General features: G+C 35.5%; 1 protein-coding gene across 1 annotated transcript in view; it reads right to left on the reverse strand.

Annotated features, from left to right (window-relative positions):
* The window catches only part of LOC129069486 (neuronal growth regulator 1-like), a 212,349-nt gene extending 190,314 nt beyond the window's left edge, over window positions 1-22,035 (reverse strand). Inside the window, exons 1-2 of the mRNA XM_054572219.1 lie at window positions 21,972-22,035; window positions 5,310-5,430 (exon numbers count right to left, since the gene is read on the reverse strand). Coding sequence (XP_054428194.1) covers window positions 5,310-5,430; window positions 21,972-22,035 — 185 coding nt within the window. The remainder of the gene's footprint in view (window positions 1-5,309; window positions 5,431-21,971) is intronic.
* Window positions 22,036-24,126: the final 2,091 nt, after the last annotated feature.

The raw sequence follows: 24,126 nt of genomic DNA on the forward strand, positions 1-24,126 counted from the left end.
CAATTAAAATTAGCCTTGAAAATTCCTTAAACTTCCTTACTTTAAGCTGCCATACTTACAAGAGTCTCCAAAATAGAGGGGAACTACCCCAAGGTGGGTACAAAGTAACCTGTTGGAGCGTGGGAAGAAAGTGACAGAACATTCATCTATTAATGTCCATTTATGTCCATTAATATCTCATTTTTAAGTGTTATTTGTTGTACATAATTTAATGTATGCAGCATACTAGTTCAGAAATTCATATATATATATATATATATATATATATATATATATATATATAATTTGTAAAGAAGTATGCAGTATCAGTAGTTTTTGCTAAGGCTTAAATTTCACTCATAGGGATATATTTTCCAAAAGTGTTGTAGACTATTGTTTTTATATCACTACTCATGGGTGAGGACCACATAAAGTAGTAGTTTTAGGACTATGTTATATTAAATACACATCTTTGACATGAGACTATCACTTACAATGGAGGGACACACTGTCAGAAGTACATGGAAATGAAGACCAATTGAAGGGACAACAAAGTTTTCCATTTTATGTCTTTCTGAAATTTATCGGTTGAGAAGTATGCAAGTCTACATTATTTGAATTATTGTTATATGCTTATAGCTTTCTGTTTTCTATCTCTCTCATGCAGCACTCCAAGTTTGAAGAGCTGACAGTATGTAAGTAAAGGGTAAAAATGAGCACATTTTGCAAAACTGCCATATATGAAAATGCTTTGAATATCACAATGTGTTATACAAATGTAATGTATGCCTACCTTTGACATAAATAAGTTACATAAAATACAGCAAAAAAAGAGGAACACTGTAGGTACAAAGAAATATTTTAACCTATTTTCTGGTTTCCTAGAAAATAAAGGAAGGGGAGAAGACCCTCTCTCTCATATTCTTTTTTTAAAGTGAATACTCAGATAAAATTTATGGTCTGTCTAGATGATGGGGTAGTATATATCTAGAATAAGAAAAAAGAGAGAAAAGGTCACTTCATTTCATTATGAATTCTCAACTTCATTTCACCTCTGTAAAACTAAGTATGAAAAATCACCATTCCCAGAGTTGAAAACCTGACCTGACCAGAAAAGGTCATCCTACCTCTGTGTACTCTACAGTCTACATGGTTGATTTTAGACATTTTCCTATCCATTCAATGGTACCTGAATACATTTTGTAAATATCTGTTCATGCATGTTTTAGGCACATAGATAACTAATCCAAAACAAAATGGTAATGCTTATCACGGTTTCCTCTAAAGCCGTGGTATAAGCTGAACAATTAACAGGATTCAAAAATGAGAGATATACTGACAAGATATTTGTGGTAAAGATTATTTAAAAGTGCATAGATTAAATTTGAAACTTATTGTTCAAAATGTCCAAATATTACAGGTACTCATTATCAAATACAAAATACTCAATTTCTTAGCTGCACATTTGTTTTTTTTTTTAACTGATATGTGGATACTTTTTAATGTTTTACTGTGCCCTTGTTTTTCATTCATTGAGTTAATTTGTACTTACCTCATTTGTAACTTTCATATCCCTGTCTTAAATTATGATGGAAGATTAAGAAAGAAAGCCTGTTGTTATTAAAGAATTCCAAAAAGAATTGCTATTATTGGTTATTTGCCTGAATACAGGCAAAGCAAATAAAATACTAGTTAAAAAGCCTGGAGCAGTTAAATGTCATTAGAAATCAGTAGGCATGTCTTTCTTGACCTCAGGCTGGGATTTGAAGATATCTTTAAAAGAAGAAGGAAATTTAAACAAGCAAACAAATTGCAAAATTCTCATCTAAGACATAGGATAATGATATCTTCTCAAAGTGATACAGATCCCATGTTTTTGCAATACCTATTTAAATATTAGTCCATTAAAATTTAATTTATATTTATAGTCTTAATTGTAAATGAATGTACTATTCTTAAGCCATAGATTAACTTAATTTCATGTCATCAAAAATATGATTTGCTTAATAGTATTTTGCCTGTTCCAAAAGTATGTTTTCACTACAGAAGTGTGTATTTTTCTCTTATTAATCTTCTCTATTTTAAGTAAAAAAATTAAATTTGTGGTTCCCAATATTATTGAACACACAACTCTTATTTTCCCAATACTTAAATGTATATGAAGTAAAATTAAGTCTAATTGGATTGTCCTTGCCAGGTATGCTAAAAGAGACTAAAGTATTTTTTAAAAATGATCTTTGTATAGCATGAAATAATATTCTAATTATAAACATTAAAACTTGAGTCATTTTCATGATGCTTATCTAAACAATGCAATAAATTAAGGTGAAGTGGTTAATATTTCTAATAAAAATAACTATATTATACATGAGGGAGACAGTGTGGGAGCCATCTTTGAAGATGGCATCTGATGATTCTCACCTCCTGATCCTCATGCCTCTGTGTTGTTCCTCCACTCACACACACTGATTTGGACCACCCTATGTCATCAATCAAGTCTTGCTGAAATGACAGAGCATGACATCTGAGACTTGATCATAAAAGATATGGCAGCTTCTAACTTGCTTTCTCTTGGATCTCTAGTTCTGGGGTAAGTCAATAGCTGTGTCATGCTGACAGTCAAGCAGTCCTATGAAGAAGTCCACATGGTGATTAATTGAGCCTTCGGTCAATACCTAGCACTAACATGCCAGCATGCGGGTGAGCTGTCTTGGAAGCAGAGGCTCCAGCGCTCCCCCAGTCTTCAGAAGACCAGTCCCAGGTGGCATCTTGACTGCAGCCTGATGAGAGATTCTGTACCACAAACATACAGCTAAGCTGCCCCTGATTTCCTGACCCAAAACTGAAAACACTGTTTCAGATAAGGAATGTTTATTATTTTAAATTGCTAAATTTTGGGTTAACTTGTTACTTGGACTCTACTTGCAAGGCTTCTTGGGTTCCAACCCCAGCTCTGCTACTAACTGTATCAACCTGTGCAAATTACTTAAAAATTCTCTGCTTTTGTTTCTCCCAAGCCAGATGAAGAAAACAATAGTATCTATCTTATAGGTTCATAATAAAAATAAACTGGTTAATTTTTATTAACAAATTAGTACACTGCTTGTCAGATAACAGGTGCTTGTTAGTGATGAGGTAAATAGTTGAATGGCTTGGCTCTATAACTAGCATGGCAGACCCACTTAGTGAGCATAATGACAGCCACTCAGCAACCAGAATCCTTCTTTCTACTAATTCCTACAAATATTCAAATGTGCTTTACTATAATATTGAGATGAATTTATATCTACTAAAGGTGTTTGAGAATTTGAATATTTACTCAGCTATAACCCTAACAAATGATAAATGTATAGTTTTCCCTGAAATGAAAATATGTTTGCCTTTTACAAGTGCATTTGATTTTCACAGCTCCTGGATTTTCTCTTGGTGTGTAAGTGTATTGCCGAAGGGCATTGGGGAAAATCAATCTACCTTTTATAGGAGTGATTTTAAACTTCTTTGAAAATCTAATAAAAGATACAGTCCATCTCAGTAGGAGAAAAAATCACTGAAGTTATGATTTGAGCATCAATTGGCATTTTGCTATATTTTCTATGAGCCAAAAAACAGAGTAAGGATTATTGTAGACTTTTCTTTTTTTTTAATGATTGCTGTATTTAGGAAAGGAAGAGAAAGAGAGAATGAGAAAGGGGAGAGAGAATAAGAGGGTGAGAGAAAGAGCAAAGGAAAAAAAAAACCCAAGATACCAAACAACCAAAAAAATAGTCAGGACATTAACTCATAAAATTTCGGAAGCAAAGTGAACGTTAACAAATGAGCCCGGTAATACAATTCCTAGTATTGCACTGCTGGGGATAATTGTTTGTTGGCCTTTAGGAAAGGAATGATACAAACTCAAAAGTAGCTTTGAAAGATATGTAAAATAGTTTCTCACTATTTAAATTTTTAAAAAATTTCTTGTGGAGAACCAGCGTAGGGCAGGTCTGGGGGGGCGGGGGAATGGTGCACTGTGAGGACATCTTATACATGTGTGGGAGACTTCTAAACACGTGGAATTGAGGTTCTAGTCACCTACTCCATACCTACCAGAAGAGTGTTACTTTCATAGATATTACTCTTTGGGCCTCCAAATAAGATTGCATTTGAATAAAGGATTTCATAACTTTCGAAGGATTAAGAACCACTCTTCTATGTGATTGTCCATAAAGGTAATCACAAACTGAAAAAACTGCAACCTGGATAATCAGAGTCTGAGAAAAGTTGTATTAACAGATATCTAATCTTACATGGTGTGACAAGGTGACCCCAGAGAGGTTTGTCATTTATCGTATTTTAAATGCATAGAAATACGGGGGCTTCCATGAAGCCACATATAGTTCAATTTAGAATTAGTAACAGCATGAATTAATTAGTAAAAAGAATGAAAAATTGAATATCCCAAATTGTAGAAGAGGTTTCATACAAAATAGTTGCAAAAAAATTTAGGTAAAACCACAGTTGTGGTTCAACCTAACATTTTCTCAAATATATCCCTCCCTAGTTTTAAAGTAAGAATATATAGTATAGGTAACACCTTTCCATCTGTATTCCATCTTCCACTTAATACACAGGGATACCACTCTTCTTTGATAGCTGATAAGACCAGCTAAAGAGGTTTGGATGAGCTTACTGGTTGAAAATAAAGAGAAAGTAGTCAAGTCCTGACTTCTCTTGTTCAACAGCCCTTGCCAAGGCCTTCCGAGGCTTCTCAAGGGGGCAATCATACAGAGCTGAAGTTAGAGTAACCTTAAAATTATGGTGGATAGTCCTTTAACCATGTATTTTATTTCCTCTACAGCCCCTTTAATGACAAAATATCTAATACACAGTGAGCTATAAAACAACATGTTAGAAAGTCTTGAGGGAGAGTAAGGTAGGTAAAAGAGTTAAGGCTTATCAAGAAAGCCAGGCAGAGACAGCAGCTCCGATTGCTTTTGGAGTGTTCTCATGGAATCTGTGCCCAAGTCCTTTAAGAGCTGGTTTACTTCCCAATTAAACATGGTTGCTAGCAAAAGCAATGGTGTGCTGGTTCAGAAGGGAGGAAAAGAAATGAAACGATGAGTGATGAGGGATTTGCAGGCATTTCTAAGATCATATAAACCAAAGTGGACGTTTCTTCTGGATGCTATTAGCTACTCTTACTTCCCACGTGGCCCCTTCAGCTTGCTTGCCTGCGAGGAGGCTGTTGAGAATCATTCAAGCCAGTTAAAGAAATTGCTTAAAGTAAGTATCTGAAACACAAACATTAGCTCAAAGTGCTTGGAACACAATAACAATCACAAAGTCCTTACTTCTTTTCTCCTTTGTACCATTCAAAGGCCGGAGGCGGCACACCTGCACCCTCGCATCTTATCAATCCACTGCGTCCAAGGGACATGGTGCCAGATTTAATTTCCTGAATCGTAGGAGCAACTGAAAAAGAAACAAACAAATAAACTGTGGGTAAGTTAAAATAATCTTCAGCAGAAATATAACACATGAATATTTCCATTTCTTCTATATTCAAAGTAATCTTATGTCTGATGGGCCAATGCATCACATTTTCAGTGTTTTATGCTTCTAATACAAGACTAGTCAGTCACTTTCAGCCTCATTTTTCAAGTTGGACAATAGATGAATGTTCCCAGGAAGTGTAGAGTAAATGCAATACATTTTGGCCTTGCTGCCTATTGGAAAATGGCTTTGATGAGGGAAACAGTTCATCTGTTCTCCAGTCGAACTACGCTCCAATAGCTCTCAGTTACTGAGTGATCGCTGGGAGTCAGGCTAGGTGATTTTTGTTCATGATTTCCTCACCTTAATCCTCTAAGCTAGATGGTGTTATCCCAATTTTATAAATGTGGAAACTGAAACTTAGAGAGGTTAAATAATCTTTCTAAGGTCACACAGCTGCTTGGTTGTAGAATTTGGATTTGAAGTCAGGCTGTTTCATTCAAAACCTGAACTCTTTCAATATTCTCTTTTGTTCCTGTCTACTCCCCATGTCCTAGCTCTTTAGTGATTTTTTTTTAAATAATGTGGTTTCTTCTACCTGGAATACTATTCTTCCTCATTTCCACAGTTCAAGCACCAATTTAAGTGTCACTGTCTCCAAACTCTTCCCTGTTGCTCTCACTGGAAACAGTTTTCCTTTCTCTGAGTAGTTTTTATAAATCTCTCATACCCAACTATTTATATCTTGTAGTTATTTATGAGTAGTTCAGGCTTCTTTGTTAGCTTCCTGAAGGCAGGTACATAGCTGATTCAATTTACATATTCAGAGATCAGAGCTCAAAGCCTGGCACAAACTGATGCTTGAAAGTTTTTTTTAGCCCTGGCTGATGTGGCTCAGTGGATTGAGTGCCAGCTTGTGAACCAAAGAGTTGCCGGTTTGATTCCCACTCAGGGCACATGCCTGGGTTGTGGGTCAGGTCTCCTGCAGGGGGTATGTGAGAGACCACCACACATTGATGTTTCACTCCCTCCTTCCTCTCTCTCTAAAAATAAATAGATAAAATCTTTAAAAACACTTAAGAGAAAGAATTTTAAAAAATAGTATAGCTGTTCCTTTATTTATCAAATAGTCATTGAGCCATCAATAATTGTCAGGTATTTCTAAGGACACAAGGCAATTGAACTTTCTGACATGATGAAGCTTATAGTCTAGATGGGGTAGGGGATGGGAAGATAATGTAAGCAGTAAGTAGGCTAAATAAGTAATTTAGATATGGTAAAAATACAGCAAGGTAAGAGAGATTAGAACAAAGGATGGATGACAATTTTATGTAGGGTAGTTTCACTAGGACTCATTGAGAAAGTAAGATTAAAAACAAAACAAATATAAATGAGTAGTCACTCATTTATCCACAATGTGGATATCTGGAAAAAGTCTTCCAGGAAGAAGGAAACAGCTCACATTAAGACCCTGAGACTGAAGTAGGCCTGATTTGTTTGAGACATACCAAGGGGATCAGTGTGGCTGAAGGAAAGAGAAAGAGAGAGAGTAGCAGGAGATGGGGTGTGATGGGTAATTCTGTGTCAACTGGACTGTGTCACCGAGTGTCCAGTTATTTGCTAAACGTTACTTGGTGTACCCATGAAATGTTGGCTTTTGAATCTGTGGACTCAGGAAAACGTATTGCCTTTTCCAATGTGGGTCCACATCATATAATTCCTTAGGTGACTGAAGAGAACAAAAGGCAGAGGAAGGGAGAAATTGCCCCTGCTGAGCTAAGACATCCTCTGAGTAGGAATTATACCATTGGCTTCCCTGGTTCTCAGACTTTCAGAGTGGGGCTGAACTGTACCATTGGCTTTCGTGGGTCTCCAGCTTAAACACATCAGGTTGTGAGACTTCTCAGTCTGTCTAATTACAAGAGTCAATTCCTCATAACATAATACACACACACACACACACACACATATATACATACATTTGACCCTTGGACAACACAGGTATGAACTGCATGGGTCTGCTTATATGCAGATTTTGTTCAATAAATATATTGGAACATTTTTTTGAGATTTCCTTAATACTGTGAAACAAATATACCTCACTCAAGGCTACCATCAGGCAATCATATTCCTGCTTCTTTATTATCAATGCATGAATCATTACACAGGTAAATAGATATGAATTTCTTTTTCACATTATTTTTTTCATTTTTGATGAAAGTAATAGTAATACATATACCATCTATAGTGTTTTCTATCATATAAGACACTATTGATATAGGTACTGACAGCTGATTCATCTAGTAAACAAATGATATAAGCTTATTATATCAATAAATAGAGTACAGTAATGTAAGTGTATTGACTTAAGATTTTTTACATCCACACGTTTTTTCTTTTTTTAATTGAATTTATTGGGGTGACACTGGTTAATAAAAATATAGAGATCTCAGGTGTAAAGTTCTCTAATACATTATCGGCATACTGCATTGTATGCTCACCACCCAAAGTCAAGTCTCTTTCTGCCACCATTTATCCCACATTTGCACTATTCTACCTCCCACCACTATTCTCCTTTTGCTTTGGCAATCACGGTACTGTTTTTTGTTTTTAGTTTTTTTTCTTTTTGCTTAATCTCTTCACCCTTTCCACTCAGCCACCCAACCTGCCTCATCTCTGACAGCTTTTAGTCTGTTCTCAGTGTCTATGAGTCTGTTTCTGTTTTGTTCATTAGATTCCACATATGGTTGAAATCATGTTGTACTTGTCTCTCTCTGATGGATTTATTTCTTTTAGTATAATACACGCCAGGTCCATCCATACTGTCACAAAGTATAAGATTTCCTTTTGTTTCACCGCCAATTAGTATTCCATTGTGTAAATGTATCACAGACTTTTTATACATTCATCTACTGATGGATACTTGGGCAAATTTGAGATCTTGGCTATTGTAAATAGTGCTGCAATGAACAGCATATGAGTCATATTTTCTTATATATGAGTCATATGTTCAGCTACCTATGTCTTTTGGTTGGCGAATTTAGGGTATTTTCATTTAAAGTGATTATTTATAGGTGTGTATTTGTTGTCATTTTATTCTTTTAACTATGTTCCTTTCTCTGTCTTTATTACTTTCTTTTTCTTCTTCTTAAAAAAAGGCCCTTTAACATTTCTTGCAATACTGGTTTGGTGGTAATGAACTCCTTTAGTTTTTTGTGCTTTTTTTTTGTCTGTGTATTTCTTTATTTTATCTTCAATTTTAAATGATAGCCTTGCTGGATAGAGTAGTCTTAGTCGTAGGTCCTTGCTTTTCATCACTAGGAATATTTCATACCAGTCCCTTCTGGCCTGAAGTGTTTCTGTTGGGAAATCACCTGACAGCATTATAGGAGCTCCCTTGTAGGTAACTAGTTATCTTTCTCTTGCTGCTTTTAAGATTCTCTATTTTTCTTTAAAATTATTATTGGTGTGGGCCTCCTGGCATTCATCTTGTATGGGACACTGTGCTTTCTGGACTTGGTGTCTTTTTCTTCTATCAAGTTAGGGAAGTTTTCTTTCATTATTTCTTCTAAGAGGTTCTTGATTCCTTACTCTCTCTCTACTCCTTCTGGTACCCCTAGGATGTGGATATTGTTACCCTTAATGTTGTTTCAGAGATCCCTTAGACTTTCCTCATTTTTTATTTTTTTTCCTGTATTGCTTTGGTGTTTTCTCTTATTTTGTCCTTAAATTGCTGATTCAGTCCTCTGATTCTTATAACTTACTGATTATTCCTTCTAGTATGTTCTTCATTTCAGGTATTGTATTCTTCATTTCAGACTCGTTCTTTTTTATGGCTTCTATGTCCTTTTTCATTCTTTCTCTTTCTATAAGTTCTCACTTGGATCATCCGTTCTTCCCCTAAGGTACTTGAGCATTCTTACAACCATTGTTTTGAACTCTGCATCTAGTATCTTGGTTGCTTCCAACTCATTTAATTCTTTTTCTGGGGATTTGTTTTTTCATTCGGGGCATATTTGTATCTCACCATTTAATCTGCATTCTTGTGTTTGTCACTGTGTGTTCAGTAAATCTGCTAAGACTCCTAAAATTGCTATGATGGCTTTTTGATATAGGTGTCTTTTGGCGGTCAGTGGTGCAGTCTCCCAGGTCATCTGAGCTAGGTGCTCTAGGAATATCTTTTGTGTGAGTTATGTGTGCCCTCTTCTTGTAGTTGAGTCTTGAATGCTATGGGGCCACTTATGGGTGGGGTTAAACTTCAGGCTGGCTTACTGTAAGAATAGACCTTCATCATAATGTATGAGTTGTCATGTGGGGACTGACTGTCTTCTGAGATGAAGTTGTTTCCAGCAGATTCTGGTGCCTGCTAAGATTTCTCTTTGGGTATGTCACTTATGTGGTTAGTTGGGGTCAGCTCTGTGTGTTCTAAATCCCTCCACTAGTTGTGTTGGTTCTGGGTGCACTTGGATTGGTTTCTAGTGCAGATTGATGTAAGACATTGCCTGTAACCAGCTTTGGGCTATCTGTCTGGACTACCACACAATTCACTGTTTGTGGCTGCCTCTACTGGTACTGGGTGTACATGGGAGGTACCAAGCTGTGTACAAGGTTTAGCTTCCTCCAGCTCTGAGCCTGGGGCAGATCAGTAAAAGTTCCAAGGTACCCGGAGCTCTCTCTTCTCCTACTGGCCACAGCAGCACTCCCTGAGGTTGCCTGATCTTCCTCAAGAACATTTTGTAGAAAAACGGTAGAGTGGACCCAAGCTGGTTACAACCCACAGACCCCTCCACAAGGTGCAAGCTTGATAGGGCAGAGTGACTAGGGTTGGGAGGACAAGGCTAGTGTGTCTCCTGCTTGGGGGTAGCATGGTCAGGAACTCAATGGGGTGCGGGGGGGAGTGGTCCCTACTCCAGAGCCATACATTCAGTCTCTGCCATAGTCTCCAACCATAGGTCTCCCAGGAGTGCACTGCAGGTTCAGGTTAGATGAAGCCAGCCAGACTCTCTACAAGCAGCAAGCTTAGCAGGGTGGGGTCACCAGGACTTGGGAAGAAAGATCAAAAGCATCTTGTATCAGAGAAGTGGCACCAGCCAAACCTACAGTAGAAGCACAAATATCTCCTCTCTCCACACCTCAACTGTATAACACAGTGCCTATTTGAATACTGGACAAGAGCCTTCCATGGAGACATGCTTCAAGGTCCCAGCTTTGTGCAGCACTCTGATTCACCTGTGGGACTGAGCTCAGCAGGCTGGGGCCACAGAGAGTAGAAGAACAGGCAAAGTGATTTAACAGGTGAGAGGGTAGTGTGCACGAAGTTGTGAAGAATGACCCCTGTTCTTAAGTTAAACAGTTCAATCACTGTCTGAGCCTCTACCAAGAACTTCTCCAGAAAAAGAGCACCCAAAGGTATGGTCAGCAGACCCCTCTGCAGGACTTGAGCTCAGCAAGGTGTGTTACTGGTAGCTGGAGGATGGGGTAGTGCTTTCACCAGGCTGGTGTTGTAAAAATAGGAGTGCTCAGCCATAGGAAGATAGCTTCTGGGTCTCTAGCAGACTCTCTTCTCTTCCAGGCAAACTGAGTTCCCACTGATTTTCATCACCAGATGCTCTACAGACTCCTCTTCCTGTCCCTGGTACTCTGGGTTGGGGATCCTGGCATGGTCTTGAGACCCCAACTCAGGGAACTTTTGCAGGTGAAATATCCCTCTGGTTTCTCAGCCACCACATGTGGATGTGGGGCCAAACCTTTCCACATATCCACCCTTCTTAACTAATCTTTATGTAGTCTTTTCTGTAAATCCTTCGTTATAATACTTCTGTTTAGCTGGCCTTCAGTTGGCTATGCAGGTCCATTGCTCTATAACTTAGCTGTAAATCCAGTTTTGTGCCAGGAGAATGTGGATGTATCCATCTACTTTACAGCTATCTTAGAATCTCCCTTGTGATTTTTCAATAACATTTTCTTTTCCCTACCTTAGTTAATTGTAAGAATACAGTATATAATACATATAAGACATGAAATATATGTAAATTGACTATATTATCAGGAAGAAATTTTGGTCAACAGTATGCTATTAGTAGTTAAGTTTTTGGGAAGTCAAAAGTTATATGTGTATTTCAACTGCATAGTGGAGTCAGTGCTCCTAAACCTGACATAGTTCAAGGGTTAACTCGTGTGTGTGTGTGTGTGTGTGTGTGTGTGTGTGTGTGTATGTGTGTGTATAAAATTGGTTTTGTTTCTCTTGAAAACCCTGACTAATACATGGAGCCAAAGGATGGAACGTCAGACAGGACTTTAAGGTCAATTTAATGACTTAACTTTCACTCTTAGTAAAATGGTGAACCACTATAGAGGAGGGCTAATGTCATATTTGTTTTAAAGGTATCACTCTGACTCATGTGTTGAGAAAAGACCACACACACTGAGGCCAGGATGAAAGCTGAGGACTATTGTAGTAAACAAGGCAAAATTATGTTGGCAGCTTTGACTAGGGTGATAGCACTGGAGGTAGTGGAAAGTGATCAGCTTTGGAGTTTGTTATAAACTTGGAGCCAACTGGATTTCTTGACAGATGTGAAACAAAGAGAGGAATTCAGGTAACTTCATTTGGCTGAAGTGGACACTTAAGATACTGAGTTGGAGAAGGCTGTATAAGAGTTTAAGTGGAAATATTTCGAGTTGTAAGTGCTGTCATTTTTAAGAACAGTTTTAAATTCACACAAAATTAAGCAGAAGGTACAGAAATTTCTCATATATTCCTTGCCTCAACACATGTTTATCTTCTCCATTATCCATATCCCTTACTATAATTGAGAAATCTACAATGACATATCATGATAGTCAAAATGCATAGTTTACATTAGGGGTCTCTTAGTGTTGTGCCTTCTAAGTTTGGAAAAAAAGCATAATGACATACATCCATCATTATAATATCATACAAAGTATTTCACTGCCCTAAAATTTCTCTGTACTCTGCTAATTCATCTCTCACCACTCCTGGCACTATTGATCTTTTTACTGTCTCCATAGTTTTGCCTGTTCCAGAATGTTATATAGTTTAAATCATATAATATGTAGACTTTTTAGATTGGCTCTTTCACTCAGTAACATGCATTTAAAGTTCCTCCATGTCTTTTCATGGCGTGACAGCTCTTTCCTTCTTAGCACTGGATAAATTGCATTGTCTGGATGTACCAGAGTTTATCCATCCACCTACTGAAAAACTTCTTGATTACTTCCAAGCACTTGTAATTATAAATAAAGCTTCTATAAACAACCTGTGTGAAGGTTTTTGTGTAGACATACATTTTCTGGTCCTTTGAGTAAATGCCAAGGAGGGCAACTGCCCTTCTTGGATCATATAGTAAGGGTATGTTTAGTTTTTCAAGAAACTACCAAACTGTCTTCATAAGTGGTTGTGCAATTATGCATTACTACCAACAATGTATGAGAGTTCTTATTGCTCCACATCTTTGCCACTATTTGGATTGTCAGTGTTTCAGATTTTAGTCATTCTCATAGGTGTATAGTGGTATTTCTTTTTTAAATTTGCCTTTCACTAATGACATAGGTATGGAATGATTTTTTGAAATATGTTTACTTGCCATCTCTGTATGTATCTTCTTCAGTGAGTTGTCTGTTAAGGTATTTGGTCCATTTTTTAAATTAGGTTGTTTATATGCTTATTGTTGAGTTTTAAGAGCTCTTTCTATGTTTTAGATAACAGTCTTTTACCAGACATGCTTTTTAAAAATATTTTCTACCAGTCTGTGGCTTGTCTTTTCATTTTCTTGATTGTGTATTCCACAGAGTCAAATTTCTAATTTTGATCAAGTCCAGCTTATCAATGATTTCTCTCAGGGATTATGCCTTTTGGTGTTATCTCTAAAAAGTCATCCCCAATTTCAAGTTCATCTAGATTTTCTTCTATGGTATCTTCTAGAATTTTATACGCATGCTTCTTTTCATAAATATTTTCTTTTCTACCAAACTTTTTAACATAGTACATATTTTAAATAACATTATGAGAAAAAGTTCAATACGATAGGAACTTTGAAGATGCAAATACTAATTCATTCAAATAACCTGAGTAAATGTGCACTTTGCATATATTTTAGGTTTCTCTAGAAAGCAATAAAAAAGTACAGAGTTTAATGATTTTTCAGTATGTGGTGAATATAAAATTATAAACACTCTTACAATAGAACATTGCCTTTACTTTTAAAAATACCCTTACAAATTCATTATTTTATGTTAAGAGTGATACTTCACTTTGAAATTATAGCACCTCTATACGTCTGTGGTATTGTTATTGCTAATATTAAAGGTTTAACTTAAATTTCTAGAGAAATGTTCCCAAAGAAATATTTTTATTAAAGTACTTGGTAACAATGGTAAAAAAAATGAAAATTGTTTACACAAAAAGTTTGAATAAGAAAATATTATGTAATAATATACCTACACCCAATTTTATATATGGATATGTGTAAATATTTACTATATATGCATATATGCACACATAAATGCAAACACACACACTCAGCCATATAAGGAATCATTTAATAATGATTTCTGTGTTAAACAAACATTCATGTTCCCCTTTCAAAGACAATAATGTATACAGAAGACATGTATAAATAAAACCGCACTTATTTGTCTATTATTGTGACACTGTTTTGATTGTGAAGGTATAGGTAAGATAGTATTTTCACTCTTGTTCTCACAAGTTTTCACCTCTCTTTCTCCCTGTCACACTAACAGGCCATACTCTTTTATGATATCCAACTGTTATGGAAGACGAAATAACCATATGCAATAGGAGACCCATCACAAGCTTCTATTGATAAGCTGGTTAGTTTAATTAGTCTCTTGTTTGTCAAAGGGGCCATGACTCATTACAAACAAAGCCATAAAATCTGGAACATTGCCTGAAAACCCAGGTGTAATGAATTAAAATAAAAATCTAATTTGTCATTAAAAGGCTTTTATGCAGTACAGTGTGCATATGGATGAGCACTGGGTGCTTTACCACACAAGTTAAAGGAACATGATCTTATTGTCCAGGGTTCGTGGGCTGCTGTGATGAACACCATAGGTGGAAAGATAACCTAAAATGTCATATGGAAGCATATAAAAATGAATCAACAATTAAAATTGAACATAATAAAAAATCAAAAGGGTATTTTTTGTGTTACAGAATTAAACTATTATGAGCTATGAATAATCAATCTGGAGGGGAGTCTCACATGGATTTCATGTTGAGGAAAAAATTTTCAACTTGAACTTGAAGGTTCTATTGATTTTTCTTGGGAGCGTGAATAAACCCGTATTCATATCATTCTGCCTCTATTGAAAATGACTGTTTAAGAGGAAGAGGAGTAATCCAATTATTTATTTTTAATACCTTCATCAATTCAACAAATACATTTATTAGGGACCACATTAATGAAAAAAATATTCTTGGCCTCATAGGACTAATATTTTTGAATTTGGGGATTTTTTTTTATTATTTTGGGGGAGTGTACATGCATGTGTGAACAGTAAATAAAAAATAAATAGTAAGGGATTGATATGAACTAAAATAAAAATTGAGCGGGGTAAAAGAAAAGCCCCTCAATGATAGGCAATAATTGAGTAGAGAATTGAGTGACATGAAAAAAAGAATCATATGGATATCTGTAGGAAATTATTAAAATAGAGATAAGAGAGAAGTCAAGACCTGAGTTGGGAGGAAGCATGCTTGAGATAGAACCATGCTTAACAGATTAAAGGAGGAATAAGATGGTCTTGAAATTTTACTCTAAGGAGATGAAGTTTTAGAGGTTTGCAGTAGAGTAGTGACATTGTTTGATGAACATTCTATAAAGATTTTTTAGCTGCTGTGTTAAACATGACCTGCAGAGAGGCAGGTGAGGAAACAGGCAGTACAGCCAGGAGACTATTACAGTGCTCTTGAGGATGATGAAGTCATTGGCCAACCCAAAGGAAAGGCAGGATTGAGATAAATTTTAATTAATTAGATCATTAGTCACATTGGGCCTGAGACAACTCACTTTAGTTAACTGGCAGTGACAGGACATTTATAGTGAAAGTTCCAAGTTTACACCGTTCTGAATCTTATTTGTATAAATAAAAGAGTTCTGTGACCACAGAAATATCTGAGGATGTCCAGTAAATTTCTTTTCTAGAACATATGTCAGAAACTGTGATTTCCATGTTTGCCTTATGAATTTCTTATCATATAGAGCTTTTTCCAAACACATAAGACCACAAAATTGCAAGAGATTTTATATTTGAGTTCTTGTGGGCCTGTATTTCTTGGGACATATTCTTAGTAACCTGGACAATGGACTAGTAGATGTCTAAGGTCTATTCCACAAGCTATGTTGTGTAATCCATGACTTTTCAGGTCAAAAATCATCACTAATTCAAAAAGTTCAAGACCTATTATGTATTCATAGTTTTACATAAAGAAAAATCCTCAATTATTTGCATCATAAAGATATGCTCACTTACTTGCCAGGAATATATACCTCAGAACACATACGTATGACTAATTCTACAACTGGAGTTACAATAGTGAATTATAAGCATGCTCGGCTAAGTTGTACAAAACACTCATTTTCCACTGAAATATTCCATGTCTTAAGACATCAAATTGGGTTCTTCCTAAAAAAGACAATGAAATAGTACAACCTGAGGGATTGTTCCTAGAGCTTGTTTCTTTTACCATCACACTCCATTGATCTGTGAATTTTGGCCCTGGCCCAGCAATGTAAGCTGTGTCTACAGGGAGTGGGAGTGCAGATGTGTGCCTCTCTATGGGTTTGGGTTTCTTGAGCTGTTTCTCTTTCCATTTAGATAGTTTTTTGTTCTGCTCAAATGTAATGTCTTTCAGTTACACCAAAGTAGCAAAGAAGGTCTCTGAAATTCATGTGTACAAATAGCATCTTTTGGAATAAACTGATTTATGTGTATTGCTGAAATTTAGATATACTGCTCTTGGGTAAAATTGTATGTGACTGTGAGCTGCAGCAATTGGAGAGTAAAAAGGTAATTTTTAAAAGATTGTTATTAGACAGATGTGGGGAACAGCAAAGAGCAGATGTTGGGAAAAGCCAGCAGTGAAAGGGTAGGGAGGGAGCATTTAACACCTATGCAATTAGATGCTCATAAAAAAGCATTCTTCCTTTTTCATTTACTCAGTGGGATTATTTCCTTTCATTGTTTAGCCAGTCATTTCAGGATGAAAATAATTGAAGGTTCTTCATCCAAAACTCCAGGCTTTGCAGGTGCAAGCAACAGAACTAATTGAGATTCAAGTTTTCTTAATTACATGACAATAGCCACAAAGACCTTCTTCTCTTGGTATCCTCAAAGGGAGCTTTATTATTTAAAAAAAAGTAAGTCCAAATATTACTTTAATAGGTTTAGTGAACTAAGGTAGTTGAAATGAAACAAGAGTTTGAGTTCAATTGCAAAAGAATTTGAACACCACCATGCCCTCTCAAAATAATGGGTGATGATGAAAGTGTCATGTTAAATAATGACAACAATAAAGAAGAATGAGAAATACTAATGAAAAATAAGTCATGAAGACATTCATCCTACAGAAGCTACATAAGAAAACACCATGGTAAATAAGCATGTTGATCTTGGTCTAAATTCTAGAACTTGTGAGCCACACTAAAGCAGCCTTGATCAAATAAATGGACAGTCTTAGAAAATAAAAAAAAGATTTCTAGTACCTACCATAAAACACATATTATAGGACATGTTCAATAAGTTATTGTTACAGATGAGATTAATGATAGTTACAAAATTTGATAACCTTTAAATGGTTATCATAGATCCCACAGAAATGGATTACAAGGTCAATAAACATTTTCCATGAAGCAAATGGAAAGCTTGAAGCTTTATGGAATAATTTGCTCTTGCAGACAACTCCATGTTATTGCTGAGAGAAAATTTAAAAACTATATTTAGTAAGATTTTTTAAATCATACTACTGAAATACAGTAGAATTATAATCTTCATGACGTAAAAGGCTTTCACATTGAATTACACTCCTTGTCTGCTTTCACAGGGGATGAAAATAATCCAGTTTGTAAGTACCTCCAGCTTCCTCATGACCTTAAACATTTACACAGTAACAAAATAGTGGAGTAAAAAGGCTTTACTTTGCAGTCAAACAAAAGTGTTTCTAACATTCACTAAGTTTACTTAACCCTTTAGGCCTTAGTTTTTTTCACCTGTAAGATGAATAGTGGCTACTTCACAGGATTGCTGTATAGACAGTATAAACCACTTTATGCAAAGTGCTTATCCAACAGTGCTGTTCACTAAGGAGAAAACATTAGCTATTATTAAACAGGAATAATTACAAGTGAATAGGGTATTACAGCTATTCTTCCTTTAAATTCATAGAATCATGAGAAAATATGGGTAGAAAAGGAAACTGATTTTTTTTTTCTTTTTTAATTCATTGTCTCCCTGACCAGGTAGCTCAGTTGGTTAGAGCGTCATCCCAATATGCGGGTTGGATCTCCTGCCAGGGCACATACAAGAATCAACCAATGAATGCATAGATAAGTGGAACAACAAATTGATGTTTCTCTTTCTCTCTCCTCTCTCTAAAAAAAATCAATAAAAAGTTTTTAAAAGCATTAAAAGATTCACTGTCTAGGTACTGCAAACATGTGATTAATTAAAAGCTAGACTAGTATATCACTTTCCTCCCCAAATTTCATTCATATTTTGCTTTATTTAGTGTAGCTAACCAACAAAATTCAAAGAGGCTTGGGTTTATAAGTGTGATACAAAATAAAAATTGTATGGAACACAAAGGTTTCCTTTCATGGAAAACATACAATTGTGGAGGTTGATTAGGTGTCAGGACATATAAAAGATCAAGGTATTGATTCAGTTAAGCATGTGATGATATCACTTGCTCTTTCAGGAGAAAGACAATAATAAGTGGAATTTCACATATAAACTGACTTCAATGGTTTTATTAAACATTAGCATCCAATATGACAGTATGTTAAGCTGTGGTCTCTGATTCCATTATGTTTGTGCAGGTACATAAAAAAATATTTTGTAAAACACTTCAGAGCTAAGATATGTCACTGCATATTAAGTTTGATTCTAGGGGCATTGTTGAAGGCCTTTGCACTGGTCCCCTACACACTCAAAGAAAAAAAAACTGTGCATTTTTAAAACTATAACAATAAGGGGTTCTTTTCCTAGATTCATGGTTTAATGTTCTTAGAATAATTAACCCTTTCCAAGGGGTTAAATATACTTAAGCTCTCATTAATCAGGTATCTTGTGGTGTGAATGGATCTGATATTGTGTTGATTACTAATGCGTATCTGCTAGAAGCCACTGAAGAATGAAATGGTTAGGTTGTCTGCAACTCATGAAGAAGCTGATAAAAGAACAGTCAGGGGAGAAAGGGTTATACAGTGAGGAGTCTGTTGGTGTTTAGGCAGAATTCCTTCCTATGCTTTTGGCAAGGGCCAGCACTAGTGAAATTACGATGTGAAGATGCGGTCCCCTCGCAGTCAGCAACGCTCACTCCAGGGAGGCATCCACTGTAAAACGCCTGAAATTTATGGGGCCACCAGTTTTATCAATAGGAATTAAATGGTTCACTGTTTTCCTAGCTGGTGAACTCAAGCTTTCTTTCTTTAGACTTCACTCATGATTTGATCTCTTCTCTGTTATCAGTCATGCTGAAATTACAGCCGTATCTGATTGATTTGGCTATGCTGGACACATTTGCAGGAATTGTGAAGTTGGGATTCTCCAAAGGCATCTCTATTCTCTCAGCACATGCTATCTTGACTGTCTTGTAACAAAGTTTGTCTGAATCCTTAAACATTTGAATGTATTCTTTTCACATTAAAGTCATAATACATTTCCTGCTATAAATTATTTTTTAGTGAATCCCCAAAATATAAAGATTAAAAGAGTTCAAATGTTTATTTAAATTACCTATAAAATGTGAAAATTTGGGAGGAATTTTTTTTCATGGGGAAAATTTTCTAGTTGTATCAGTTCAGATATGTTATTTAGGTTTCTATTCTGTTTATATTTATGTTTTAAGTTATGGTATATTTTTGAAGATCAAAATAAATTAGTCATATATAAATTTAAGACTTTTGCAGTCAATCCATATAAAAATGATAGCAATAAAGATGTGCTTAGTAATAGAGGGGGATAACACTGGTGGGATCTTTCCTTAGGCTAATTTCTCACTGGATCTCACTAGAGGCAAGGTTTTTCCCTTGTCTCAGGGCCAGCTTCTCCATGGACCTAATGGTAAATCTGAAGGGCTAGGGAGCCTTGAGCTGTTATGACTTCTGCCCTATTCAGAATATTCACTGGATTAGATTTTTTAGTTGACTGAATGGCTTATCCTTTCTGTTTGCACCTGTGACCTTCAATAATCTTAAAATGGGACATTTTAAAAGATGATTAAAAGTCAGTTACTAAAATTGTTTAATTCTGAAAAAAATGAATAAATTCCATTGCTAATATATCTGAAGAGTTACTTTGCAAACACATCTTGAACAAACGAAAACCTTTGCATAGAGAGAAAAATAAAAAAAATTAAAGACAAAAGTAAGATTTATATTACAGAAATACTGGTGTTAACTACTCTTTTCTCCCTGACAACCATCCTGAAATGCATGAAGGAGAATGTTAGAAGTCTGGTGAGAATATAGGAATGTGTTAAGTCAATGACATTTTTCAAAACCATATGCACAGACTCCCTAGTAAGAAAATGAATATTAAACTGAACCACTTCTACCTCTTCATTTGTTTTGAGGTGGCAATCAGCTGTGTTCTTAGACCTGCATTGTGGAAGTTGCTTTCTTTGTTATAATACTTCTATATGGTTTAAAGAGTAAAGCAACCAAGATCATGACTGTGAAACTTGCAATGAACTTATGAACAAGGAGAAAAACAACATAACAGAAAGTGATACCAGACATAGAATTGAGAGATAATTTTTCTTTACATTTGAAGAACACAGTTTTGGAAAATTCTATTTATGGAGAAAGCTAAATCACAACAAACATAGTAAATAGTAACTAAAAGCAAAAGTAGTAACTAAGAAGACAAATTAGAAGAGACATTTTACTTACAAATAGTGTATCTTAAAGAAATAAAAAAATGTGGAAGGAAGGTAGAAAGACTATAATTTTGATAAACAATACAGTGGATTTATTTGTGGATAAGAATGTTTGATAAGGAGAAAATGTCATCCTTCTTAAAAAGATTAAGTGAAATATAGTATGAGAAAACTCTGCCTCATAGCCAAAGTAATTTGACAACTGAAAGGTGTGTCAAGAGAAGAAAAGTCTGACTGACAAATAAGAAATTCCATGTTAACAACAGCAGCATATGAATAAATTATTAAAGAAAATATTTGGGCTCTTTCCTCTTCTGCTCAGAAAGAGATGATAGATGATAGATAGATAGATAGATAGATAGATAGATAGATAGATAGATGATAGATAGATGGATGATAGATAGATAGATAATAGATAATAGATATAGATGTAGATAGATATAGATATAATCCCAAAATAAACCAGCATTATCTTCTGGACAGTGGACCCCTTTTAGTACGGGCTTCCCTTGTTATGTGAGTGTTCTAGGAACCCACCTGTATCAGTTCACCAGCTGGTGGTGTTGTGAGAGGATGCATCTGGCTACAGTGAATTTTTTTGAAGACTCTTTCAACACATTTGCCCATTTCATGATGGGTGATTTATGAGTACACATGCCCACACAACCCTGAGTGTCCACCAGTTTTTGACCCAAAACAGTATGTCCCCTACCCTCTCTATTCACCTGATCTCACTGTGAACAACTTTTTTGTTTGTTTCCCTGGATGAAAAAAGTCCTCAAAGGGAAATGTCTTGCTGATATGGAAGAAATAAAACAAAAAATGGCAGAGGCACTAAAAGGTATTAAAGTCAATTAAGTTCTACTGTTTTGAACAGTGGCAAAAACGTCTCGATAAGTGTATTGCATCAAATGGAAAGTACTTTGAAGGTGTTGAAGTTTAAACATCTAAGAATAAATATATAATTTTTTTAAAATTCCATTTTCTTGTATCCCCCTTCATACACACACACATACCTACACATATATATACACACACACATATTATATACACCTACACTTCAGCCAATATCCTCCTTTCAATCTAAATCTTATTTAGTGCCCCTTAAGTAAAAAATCATGAGATTCCTCTCTATTTACTGCAATTATCCTGTAAACCTCATTTGTGCATTTGATGAACACTTGCTATTTCCAGTTCATAAATGCCATTACAAAAAATTTCCAAGTCTTGAGAGACTCTATAGTTTTGTAGGTTTTTCCTTTAAAATGCATATTACCTACCTACCACCCCATATCCACCACCTACCACTCCTACCACCTCATAACTATCACTCCTACCACCCCATAACTATCATGCTGGCGCAAGCCAACATTACCTCTTGCTTGCAAATCTCTTAACTGGTAACCCCTGGTTTTGTCTTTGCTCACTCTGTAGGCCATTCTCAATATGGCAGTCAGCGTTTCTGTTAAAACAAGTCCAGTCCCCCAACTGTACTATGACACACAGCCACACTCTGGCTTCCTCTTTCACTCAGAACACAAGTCAAATTCATTACAGTGATCTCAAGACCCCTAAGTAATCTGACTTCCCTGCTCTCTCTCTGACCATACTTCTGTCCATTTTCTCTTGCCCAATCAGCTCTAGTCACACTGGACTACTAGATATTTATGGAACATGGAACAAGAATGTTTCTACTTCAGGTTCTTTGTACTTGATAATTCCTCAGCCTGGAATACTTGCCACTGAGACATGTTTATGTCTTGCTTCCATCTTCATTTCCTTTCAAGCTCTACTCCCATTTCGCCTTCCTGAAGAGGATTACACAGAGGCCCCATATAAAATAATAATCCTACCCCCTTACCTACAATCCCTTCTTTCTTAACCTTCCTTTAATTTGTTCTCCATAATAATAATCTCCGTTTGACATAGTATACATTTACTTCTTTATTTGATGATTGCATCTTTTCCCTCACTGCGAAATATAATCCATACAGGAATTGTGTGCCTGTGAAATGAATCATGCAATGTCAACAAATATGTCACCTTCATGCTTTTGATATTTTGCTATATAATAATAGCTTGTTTTTTCATCCCTTTATACATAGATAAATACATAAAATATATGTATTATCAATATATAATAAATAATTATTTTTTAATTGTTAATACTATTACAGCTTTTCCCTCTTTTCCCCCCTTTTTCCCCCTTTTGCCCACCTCCATCCATCACCCACATTTCCTTCCTTCTGGCCATCACCACACTGTTGTCTGTGTCCATGCGTTTTTTGCACGTATGTTCTTTGGCTAATCCCTTTACCTTCTTTCATCCAGTTCCTCCCCGCCAACAAGTGTCAGTCTGTTCCATGTGTCTATGCCTCTGTTTCTATTTTGTTTATCATTTTATTTTATTCATTGGATGCCACATATAAATGAGCTCATACAATATTTATCTTTTTCTGACTGGCTATTTCACTTAACATAATAATCTCCAGGTCCATCCATGTTGTTGCAAAAGGTAGAATTTCCTTCTTTTTTATGGCCACTATGTAAATGTACCACAGTTTTAATCTACTATCAACTGATGCTTTATATATTGATCACTGGTATATACTATATATAAATATACCTATTTTTATATATAATTAAATTTAACATATTCCTTAGAGTACTTAAATACTATTTGGAACAAATCATCTAAAAATAAATGGTTAACTTCAGCACTTTATTTTTATATATAATACAATATCAAATATAACACCCTGTGACTTGGCATTAAAATACTATATATCTGGACATCAGGGTTCTAGAAAAAAAATCAAGCAGTGTTTGTCTATGGCTTCCCCTAATCTATTGTGATTCAGAAAGCAATCACAGGTAACCTTTGGGCTTATGCCATGTTTTAGTCAACTATTGCTACAACAATGCTATGTAACAAATAACCACTTCTTAGTGACATATGACTGTCAGTATCTATTTCTCACTCAAGTGTCTGCTCTCTGTCATATCTGTAATGTCCATAAGTTCTTACTGAAGTAAATCTTTTGAGATGGCCTAGTAATAGCCTGAAAATAAATAATTTCAATGTAGTTGTGTGTGCATATGGTGTGTGTGTTTTAGCTCTGTTACTTCCAAACTGAAAATACGCCTGTAGTTGATAACTAAACCAAATGTTTGCGAGGCCTTTTAAATGCATAATTCATAAAACCAAAAATGGTAAAACAATAGACAGACTCTGTTGGCATTCATTTAGTTATAGAAAATATGCAAAAACAGTAGGTAGAACAGGTTTTGTCTTTTAACATTTTAATGAGCTTTGGGAATTTCATGCCTATTAGTTATGTTGCCCTGATTACTCATTATAATTCTAATATGCATTTTATATTTAATTACAATGCTTATAAAGATTTGGTATGGACAGTAAATTATTATAACTAGCATGTGCATAATAATTATGAACTCAAATTATTAACTTTTATACCAGAATTCAGTTTTGGTAACTTTCAGTCTCACCTTGGTGATTTACCACATTG

This window comes from Pteronotus mesoamericanus, unplaced genomic scaffold, assembly GCF_021234165.1.
Source record: "Pteronotus mesoamericanus isolate MK-2021 breed Mesoamerican mustached bat unplaced genomic scaffold, CSHL_Meso_final contig_105, whole genome shotgun sequence".
Classification (NCBI taxonomy): Eukaryota; Metazoa; Chordata; class Mammalia; order Chiroptera; family Mormoopidae; genus Pteronotus; species Pteronotus mesoamericanus.